Source organism: Lepus europaeus, chromosome 8 (assembly GCF_033115175.1).
Source record: "Lepus europaeus isolate LE1 chromosome 8, mLepTim1.pri, whole genome shotgun sequence".
NCBI lineage: Eukaryota > Metazoa > Chordata > Mammalia > Lagomorpha > Leporidae > Lepus > Lepus europaeus.
In genome coordinates this window covers 112,158,581-112,169,069 of record NC_084834.1, presented here as the reverse complement: position 1 = coordinate 112,169,069, position 10,489 = coordinate 112,158,581, and the positions used below count along the sequence as shown (strand labels likewise).

The window sequence follows — 10,489 nt, the reverse complement described above, 5'->3', positions numbered from 1 at the left end:
GGGGTGCGAGATTAATGGCTGGGAGAACTGCATTGTCACAGATATCACAAAGCGTGTTTAAAAAGTCAAAGGGGATTTTCTCTTACAGACATTTCCTGTTAGTGAATGGAGAGATTAGTAGCTTTTGGACACTGGAGAGGCAAAAGAGACACGAGCCTGTGTTAAAGATTCTTTTCATTGCTTCCTTATCCCCCTATTCATATTACACTCTTGTACACTTGTTCCTGTACACTTCTAAAATTAAAGTACTATTTAAAAGGCAAGCAGAATGGTAATGCACACATGTGCAAGCACACATACACAACTCCAACATAAATCAGTTCCTGCATATATTGCAAATTATACAGTATATACACATGGATACCCAATAGTCTCCAGAAGAGCAACTAAAAGGAAATCTGGTAACACAGAAAAATAAATATACACCCTGTATTGTACTTGTACTTGTTCCACCAAGTGACATGTTTATACACTAGTTTCTATAACTTAGTGCTGTGTAACAGCATTTTTAAATTACAAAAGAAGATATCTATTAAGAAAGAATCTAATCATATTGCTCTTCAATACACTTCTGTAGACAATTAAGACTTTAAGTAAACTTCAGTGAACTGCAGCTTTCCTAGCCCACCAATGGCTATAAAACTTTTCCTTTCAAGTAGATCCCTGGACGTTTTGAAAGGGACTGCCTTAGTTCAGTCTATAAAGGTGCTATATAGTCATCTGTTTCATGGAAAATGGGAAGAATCTTCTTGCTATAACCTAACATTTAACTTCATGTTCTTATCCTAGACAGGTTTCGGTTGCTTCATGAAAACTGAAGAAACCGAGAGGAAGATACGGAGATTTCAGTAAAACCTTGGTTACAAATACTGTGGCCGAGGCCAATGCTCTTTCCTAACATTTAGGAATCACTGTTTTCCCTTTTCTCTACTTTTTCGATAAAATAGCTCTCAGGGTAGTTTACAAAGTGCAGACTCTCACTTTCAGAAGTGACATTAGCATGAAGTTACAACGGCACCATCCCGGTTACCAGCTGCACCTTCATCTCTTGAAGGCTGTTCATGATCTTCTTCTGGTGACCGACAAGAGTCACTCCAAGCCGCCTCAAATCCCTGCGTGAAGAGAGCACATGTTGGGTGTATGCATTGATTCAATTGGCAGCACACCTCAATATGCCACACTGGCCAAAGGGCACACACTTCACAGACCCTCGTTAGAGTACAGTCAATTAAGATGAAGAAGGTCCAATGTTCAAAGACAGGCTCTAAAACTGTACCTTGAAAACACTTGTTTGCAATCAAAGAGTATTTACCCCATGAAGTGATATAATAATATACATTTGCCCCTGTTTGGAGAAATTATTTCAGTGGCACGCAGGGGAGACAGAACAAATTTGTACATCTTACCAGTAAATATTGAACTTAAAGGGTACAATTGCACCAAAGAGTTTTCAAAATGTGGACCTATAATATACACAGGCACTTTTTTCTTTCTGCTAAAAAAAGCATACAATATACTGCTAGAATTTTACAGTCAAGCAATTGAAGATTCCACTTTTCAATGATGCATTCTATATAATCATTTTATGTAACAGGTATGCTTAGGAGATAATCATTACATCATCCCATAACAATATTTTATGCTATTTTCGACTTCAGACCTAAAGTAGCAGATATTTCTTCCTTTTTCATGTAACACCCAGGCTTTACTGGCATTTAGAGCATTGGGAAGATTACACGGAATCAGAAAGTCTTTGCAACCAAGATACTTCTATGATTTTATTTTAAAGAGGTTATTGTATAAAAAATGTAAATGTTTATATTTTAAATTGACCTATCATGGAGCTCAAGATAAACATCCATGGTTTTAAAAATTTTATTTCATAGGATATTCAGGAATGATATTGCTCTAAACTATGTATTTTCAAATAAAATAATTCAGGTAAGTTTGACAAATGAAAAGTATTAATTACAGAAAAAGAAAATGAGCACGAACCACTTTAAATCCTAAAGAGCAAAGATGTTTGCCATGTTAGACTTCTTTAGAGCAACATATTCTTTACAACATTCTGCCAGGAGTACAATATGTTTGCATCATTCAGTAAATATATTAATTTCAGAGTAACTTGGACTTTATAGACTTGATATCAGGATATTGGTATAAGTACAGGTAAATTTGCATGGTTTCAGATAAATCAAAGAAATCTCTTAATTATCAGAAAATAAAAATGGCAAAGATACTGAGGCTGTGCAAGTATTAATCTTAGAAAGAACTGCTTGTTGAAATCATCTCTTAGGTTTCTAGTTCCCTGTTTGCTTTCTTAATAGCTTATGAGTGTTAGGAAATGACAAATACCCACCCAAGAAAAAAATCTACTGATTCTTATGATGGAAACATTTTTTCTCAGAATATGTAAGATATCAAAGTTAATTATAAACATAACAAAGGTATGGAAAACAGTCATCAGCAGAACTAAAAATCAGTAAAAATTCATTTTGAAACAAAATCACCACAAGTAAAGTAATGAAATTGAGTATAAAATAGGCAACTCCAGACTAAGCAAGGGATGAAAGAGACTTGAATTTAATCTTGTCTCTTCTCATCAAAATGCACATTTCCTTCCTTGCCCATGTTAACACCATGGGCTGGATAAGTCTTTGTTGTGGGAGCTGTCCTGTGCACTGTGGTACCGTAGTACATTCACCAGTATCCCAAGCCTTCAGCCACTGACATCAGAAGCAAGGAACTACAGCCAGCTCTTGGCTGCAACACAAAGTCTTCAGATACTACCAAACGTCCCCAGAGTGGCCAAGTCTCCTCTAGCTGTGAACCATATCATTCAATGTAAATGTAACAGGTATCACTTACTTCTATGCTAAAATATATAACCCCAGGAGAGAGAGTTTTTAAGTTTCCCTGTTTTTGATCAGGAAACAAAGACTTAGAGAGTTTAAATCACTTGGCTAGATACCACAGGTAGCTGCTTTAGGACTATAACCAGAATTACGACTAAAACAGGTACATGAGAATAAAGTCCTTTTCTTGTTATTTCTGAGATATGGTATTGAGACAAGCACTTCATACTACTGTAACAATTTATTCATTTGTAAAATGAGAACTATATTGGGGCCGGCACTGTAGCACGGCAGGTTAAAGCCCTGGCCTTTAGTGCTGGCATCCCATACGGGCTCCAGTTCTAGTCCCAGCTGCTCTACTTCCGATCCAGCTCTCTGCTGTGGCTTGGGAAAGCAGTAGAGGATGGCCCAAGTCCTTGGGCTCCTGCACCCTCATGAGAGACCAGGAAGAAGCTCCTGGCTCCTGACTTCGGATCAGCGCAGCTCTGGCCGTTGCAGCCATCTGGGGAGTGAACCAGCAGATGGAAGACCTCTCTCTCTCTCTGTGTCTCTACCACTCTCTCTAACTCTTTCAAATAAATAAATCTTATAAAAAAATGAGAACAATAGGTGTACCATCAAATATTCAAGTTTATCAAATGAAGAGAATATTGAATAAAGGGAACCCAATGCAGATGAGGGGATCTCATAAATTAATGGAAAAATAGATTAGAGGTGGGTATTATGGTGCAGAATAAGGCACAGCTTGTGACACCGGCATCCCAAAAGGGAGTGCTTGTTCGAGTTTGGGTACCTCTGCGTACAATCCAGCTTCCTGCTAATGCATTTTGGGAAGCAGGGGATCATGGCCCATGTGCATGGGTTACCGTCACTCATGTGGGAGACTTGGATGCAGTTCTGGGATCTGGCTTTGGCCTGGCCCAGCCTTGCCTGTTGTGGGCACTTGGGGAGTGAACCAGCAGAAGAAGGGTCCTCTCTCTCTTTTCTTTGCCTCTCTGCCACTCTGCCTTCCAAATAGACTAAAATAAATAAAATACAAACATTTTAAAACGTGGAATTAACATATAAAAGTATTTTGGAACAAAAAGTTCTAAAATCCATGGAACGTTTTCATAACATGTATTATACATGAGCTTTTAGAAGACTCTTGGTATTTCTTTGATAAACACTATGATAATCAAATTTATACTTGTTATCAGTTTCCATTATGGGCTATTTAACATTCTCATATTTCCACTATTTGTCGTGCGGAACTCTGTAGACGTGAATACTCATGGGTGCTCATGGCTCAAACCCAGGAGGGAAAAGAAAACCTAAAATTTTAAATTTATGAACCTGAAAATAATTCATTGGCAGAAAATTTGGATTAGAAATACTATGCTCTTAAATCTGTATATATGAAATACGTAAAATACATTCACCTTATATAAATAAAAATTAAAATTAAATAAATAAATTAAGAAAAATGTAGAAAAAAGAATAAGCCTGATTTCAAACCCCTTGCCCTCTGTCTGGGCAGGCTCAACCTCCACCCTCTGACCTCCCCTAAAGTCTTATCTATTTAAAAAAGAAAGGAAGTTTTAAAATATATTTGTATGATATAAACATTTTTTAACCCATGTGATACTCACAAACCCAGATTGGGAAATGCAGCTAAGCATCCGCAGACTAAGTGAATCATTCACTCTTCATAATTGCTATGATGTGTATTAGGAATGAGATTTGAGAATGAATATTATTTTATTCTTCATGACCTGAGCATAAAGAGTTTATAGATTTCCTCACTCTAACAACATAGACTTTTCATATACAAAACAAATATCCCATTTGATGTGTGAGCATGTGTATGTATGTGTATGTATTCCACATTCCAAGTCTGTTTTATTAGTACATTATTTCAGTTTATATATTCATGCATTTATTTGAAAGCCAGGAGGGAACAGAGAGAAGGTGGGAGGGAGGGAGGGGAGAAAGAAGCAGTGAGGAAGAAAGAGGGTTGAGAGAGAGAGAGACAGAGAGAAAGAGAGAGAGGCAAAGACAGAACCAAATCTTCCATCTGCTGGTTCACTCCCCAGATGCCTCCAAAGCCAGGACTTGGCCAGGCCAAAGCCAGGAACTCCACCCTGATCTCCCATATGGCTGACCAGGTAGTATCTAAGCTCTCACCTACTGCCTTCCCAGTTTGAACAACAGCAGAAGACTGGATGGAAAACAATGTAGTATGGATTGGAACTAGGCGCTCCAATGTGAGATGCAGTGTCCCGAGATGAGATTTAACTTGCTATGCCACAATGCCCATCCCTATTCCAACTACAGATTGTTGGTCTATAAATGATATCAAGTCTCTGGTTTGACTTATTTTTATTTCTATACCTGAACTTGTTTTATAGCAATTAGATATAAATATTATTTCATCCTCTAGAAATCATTTAACCACAAGAATGACCAAATTTACCATGATGCTTATATCATTCTAAAGAATACTGTTTTGAGGAATTGTATTGGTTAATCAATGCAGATACAGAATTAGTGTTTATGTAAAAATGACCCTTATACTACCTTAGAACATTTCATATATGCAGCTATTAAGTTAAATTTGTTTTGAATTTCCTCAGTGAACTAATCATGTACAATTTTCTATCAATATCAATTACTCTGCTCCACTTTTTTTCTTTCGCTCCCTCTCCCTCCTTTTCACTTCCTCTCCCCATGGGAGGTATGAAAACAAAGCATTGCATTTTACACACTGCCATAAATGATGTGTCTGTAATGAAATGCTGCTGTTTTTCTCTAAATCTGACCTGTCATTTCAAGAGCTGTCCAATTAATGTGCAGAGATTTGGAAACAGCATGTTTACAATGCATGCAATATACAAATATCTCTATACAATGTGACTTTCAGAGGAAAAGCAAAGGAGAAATAAGACTATGCAATTTAAACTTATTATCAATAGCAAAACAGTTGCCTTGAAACAATCCATTTTACTGTTTTTTTAATGGTATTACATTTGAGAGCTACAATGGCATTAGAAAAATATATGGTAAAGGATAACTTTAATCTAATATTGGTAAATGAATTAAAGTATTTTACATACTTTTATCTTCCACTTTTCTATTTCTAACAATTCTCATTGTATTACCTGAATTATATTACCTGAGATGGTCAAATTGGCAATAAAATATCAGATATTTGATAAAAATAAAATGTTTTAACATTTAATGATGAAGTTGCTGACTTATTTATAATGCTGTTTTAAAAATCTGGAAATGATGTGATATACTATTTTTCTCATTTCCACTTTCTATAGAAGGAAATTTCTAGGTAATTAGTTTTAAATGTTTCCTCTTTTAAATATTTTGTTACTTTAATCATGACCACGTGTAATCTTATGCAATACCCAAGGCCAATTCTAATAATAAACTGCATTTCAACATAGGCTTGTGACTTGAAACATAGCAAAACTATATTTGGCACATAAACATAGTTTAATTTTGTGGATAAAGCATGACTAGCTTTATAAGAGTTAAAATATAAGAGTTGCAATTTGGGGGATTACATTCCAGCATTTTTTCAAACATGATTCCACAGTATTAAATATGGGAATAAAAACACTGTTTCAACATATTATAACGCTACACTGGAGGAATTAAAAAACAGAGAATAAGCTGTGTCTGTTTGATGTTGGAGTCAACTCTTGATTATTCAGGATTGAACTCATTTGATTGTGGATGACTCCTTGCTCATCCTTCTCCCTTCTGCTTTACATACTTTTCAGCCACTTCACTGGAACTAAGTCCCCCAGCATCGGCTGGACAGGAGAAGGGAGAAGAAAGTTCAACGAAGATTCACTCACTTGCAGTGTGTATTGCTTTTGTCCTCTTTCTGCCATGCAGTTGTATGTTTGCCCTATTTTGATTAACTTAGGAAAATTCTATTACCAGTTTTTACAGTTATTATACAAATAAACATATCTGCCTTTGGCAACAGGAGAATTAACAACAGCTCATTAATATTTTTCACAACAGGTAAGCTACTATGAGGGGTAAATGTGTAATTTTAGAATAATTATGTAGAACAAAAAAGGACAGTAAATTCTCCTATGTGAACTTTAAGCAAATGACAAATTATGCATAATATTTTATTGGTAAATTAGTAAATCTAATTGAGTTAGTCAAATAAATTTTGGCTCTAGATTTGGAAAACTTTCATTTTAGTATTTTAAGATTCCCTTGCATTGAAAGTGACAGGAATCTCTTCCACTTATATGAAATTTAAATTAATTGGATTTTGCTAATTTTTGAATAATCAAAAGTTGACAGTACTGACAATAATGCTTTAAGCAGCTGTTACTCTGTCTTTAACTGAGAACGTCAGATTCAATTTGTAGCTCAAAATTCACCCTGTTGACAATAACTCACTGCACATATACCTGAGCATACAATTTGTACCATTACTGCCACAACCATCATTCTAGGATGAATTCTACACACAGAACAGCAGGATTTCAGCATGGAGAACAAAGCAGACAGAAACATATAAGGTTGAGAGGCATTTTCATTGAACATGTTTTGACTTCAAAATCTCTCTAAGTTCTTCATTTCCTTTCCCCATTAACCCATACAGGTATGTACTGGCAAAAATTCATAAACAAGTCAAACCTCCATGAAATAAATTTTTAACCAAAGCATATGGTTAAAGAAAACTAACATCTTACTTTTATATTTCTAAACCCACCACTGAAACAAATTTGATGTCCAAATTATAACAAATTTTTAGTTGATTTGTGGCAGTTTGATTATCTGCTTTTGCTTTATAAGGATTGATTTTTATACCTTTCTCTACACAGTGGTAACAGCTATGAATGCATTCTTTCATTATATTTCTGCCATGTCATGGCAATAACTCTAGGAATAATATTATGTTATACTATTATATATGAGGCTTCATTAAATTATTATTTATATATTGAATGGAGAATTTGACTGGGTGTTTTGAGAGCTGTCTTTGGTCTTTTGCTGATAATCCCAGTTCCCTGTTACTAGCCTGTAGCAGAGTTGTCTTTTTTCTCTTTTTTTGGGAGGAAAAACAAATAAAAAGTGTAGTTTTTTAAATTCTTGAACAACCAAGTAACTGATTAATCCCTATTTTGCAAATAATTTCATAGTTCAGTAAATTTTTTTTTACGAATTACAAAAAAATGCAGTCAAAAACACAGTGGACAACTGTTGGACTCTGCAAGACATTAGTTTCACTGGAGTTATGGCTTTTTGTTTCAATTCCTAGTCAGGAATATGTTTACCATTATAGGCTCCAGGATTTTGAAACAATTTACTCAAGTGGATGAACATTCTCTGAACAGGAAGAAGTTAAATTTGTAAATCTGCTTATGTCACTTTACTGTCTTCAGGTAAAATAATTAAAACACAAAAAATATTTCCAGGAATGTAATACAGCTATAGGCAAGAAGCTGGGGAAGAACCATCTTGTAAGAAAACAGAAGAAGTTGTCCTGTTATTGATTGAAAGAAAACACAGAAAATAAGGAGAATTTGGGGACAGTAATGCAGACAGTAAAGTAAATACAAAAGAATGAAAAGAATAAGAAAAAGTGAAATCATAATGCTAAAATATTAAGTTTATTTGTGGTATTTTGTGCTCCCTCCCCAGAGATTAAGTAAAATAGATAATTAATACAGAGAACATTCTTTATAACTATTCTATGAAGAAGCTAAAATATAGAAGATGTGACTATAATGAATGTGCTATTTGAATAAAAAAGAGGCTTTGTTTAATGCAAATAATTTTATTGCATATTTACAAGTAAACTGACATTGGGTAGAAGAAATACCTACAGTATCATTTTAATATAAAATGACAAATGACTTTAATAAATTAAAATGACCATTTTACTGAAAAATTAAATAGCAATCATGTAAAAATATTTTAAAATTATCAGTCAATTTTCAGTACACTATTTTAAATATAGCACAAATGAGTTCCTTGAGTGTCCAAAGAAATAATGAGCAAAGCATATGCGCGGTCAAGTAGATATGATTTGGTGGTGACAGTAAGAATGGGGTTCAATAAATTAAGATTGCAAGCTGAGTGCTGGTTGACTTCAGGTCCTCTTAGATAGTGGTATGAAGGAAGAGAATACTGAGAGGGTGACTTTAATGGGTGATAAATGGTGGTACCCTGTTACCTTTTGTGGAGATGAGCAATGAACTCAATGAATTAAAGAATGCCAGTATCAAAGAGATGGCGAGAGTGACTGCTTAATATTCGTATTATGTGAAGCAATGTAATAAGGAATGTGGCTTAGTGCTTCAGAATATTCTATCATTTTCTAATCCTCACAACAATATGTTAACCTTTCAATTTGCAGGTAATTCGAAGTAATTGTTATAGTCGCAGGTTAAAACCTTATTAATGTTAATGTGATCTAGATGGAACCACCATAAGGACAGTTAATTTTCACAAATAACAATTAGGCTAAAATAATTACACGTACAGAGTATTTAATAAAATACAAACAACGTACAACTTTAAAGAATTTAATATTTAACTCTAGTCATTTTTATTTGATAAACTTTATCTTAAACGTGCAAACAGAAAAGGGCACAATTGGTTCCACTGAGATTGTAACAAATAACAAATCAGAGGCAGGACTGCATATACCCTTGGATTGTAAGAATATAAGGTGCACCATTCAGAGGTTAAGAGGAATTCCTGCCAGGAACACTTTCTTTAAGCTGTGGTTACCTGGGTGGTATATGAAGACAGCCAAAATTTATGAAAGTTTGGTTGTTAGGTAGGATTAGCCACACCAATTGTGCTTACAGTTTGTTTTGTTTCATATTTACATTCATATAACATAACTATCGGTATAAAAACTTGTCAAGAAAACATCTTTTCCACAACACAAAATACCAGTATCTTGCCAAGGATCTGTGAGTCCAATTTTTCAAATACTCAAGTGCTATTTGTTTGAAGCACAGAGGCAAAGATACCGGCACAGAAGCATTAACCATGCAGTTGTTAACAACACGGGCTAAAAAAGATGAGGCATCTTTGAAAGCTGCCACACAGGGACAAAGATTAACTGATTTCATACCTGGACCTCATCCAGATTGGTTTCTGAACATTTTTCCTTGCCCTAGCAATTATGTAAAAATTATCAGAAAAATTACTCACTCCAAGGTCACCTGAGCCACAGCGTCCATAGAACTGTATCCATTTTCCATGAAAATCTCTGTATACCGGCCCATCTTGATTGCTTCTAGCCATTCACCTACTGATCTGTAGGCCCCAGATCCTAGTGGGACATGTTCTGCCAATAAATTAGATACTCTAAAACACAGAAAACACAAATGTTAGAAGCAATACTTTAACTCTTTTACAGCAACATTTATTATAAAGTTAACTAATTTTCAATGGTTCTTTGAGTCTTTAAGTATACTTGCCGGGTAAAAATATACAAATGTAAACATGAAAGAAAATAATGCAATAGACATGATGATACAAAATCAGTCCACAGAAATTTTTTCCGATAATTAATGAGGACTTTTAACAAGTAACTTTTCTACCTAGTAAAATAATAGCTAAAGATTTTATATTGTATAAGCACATGGACA

At 34.8% G+C, this 10,489-nt stretch overlaps 1 protein-coding gene across 4 annotated transcripts in view; it reads right to left on the bottom strand.

Moving 5' to 3' along the window:
* Positions 1-1,006: 1,006 nt before the first annotated feature.
* The window catches only part of EPHA5 (EPH receptor A5), a 368,735-nt gene continuing 359,252 nt past the window's right edge, over positions 1,007-10,489 (bottom strand). For all 4 annotated transcript variants that reach the window (XM_062199261.1, XM_062199263.1, XM_062199262.1 and 1 more), the window contains 2 exons: positions 10,050-10,205; positions 1,007-1,112 (listed from right to left, as the gene is read on the bottom strand). In XM_062199261.1, the coding sequence (XP_062055245.1) occupies positions 1,007-1,112; positions 10,050-10,205 (262 nt within the window). The remainder of the gene's footprint in view (positions 1,113-10,049; positions 10,206-10,489) is intronic.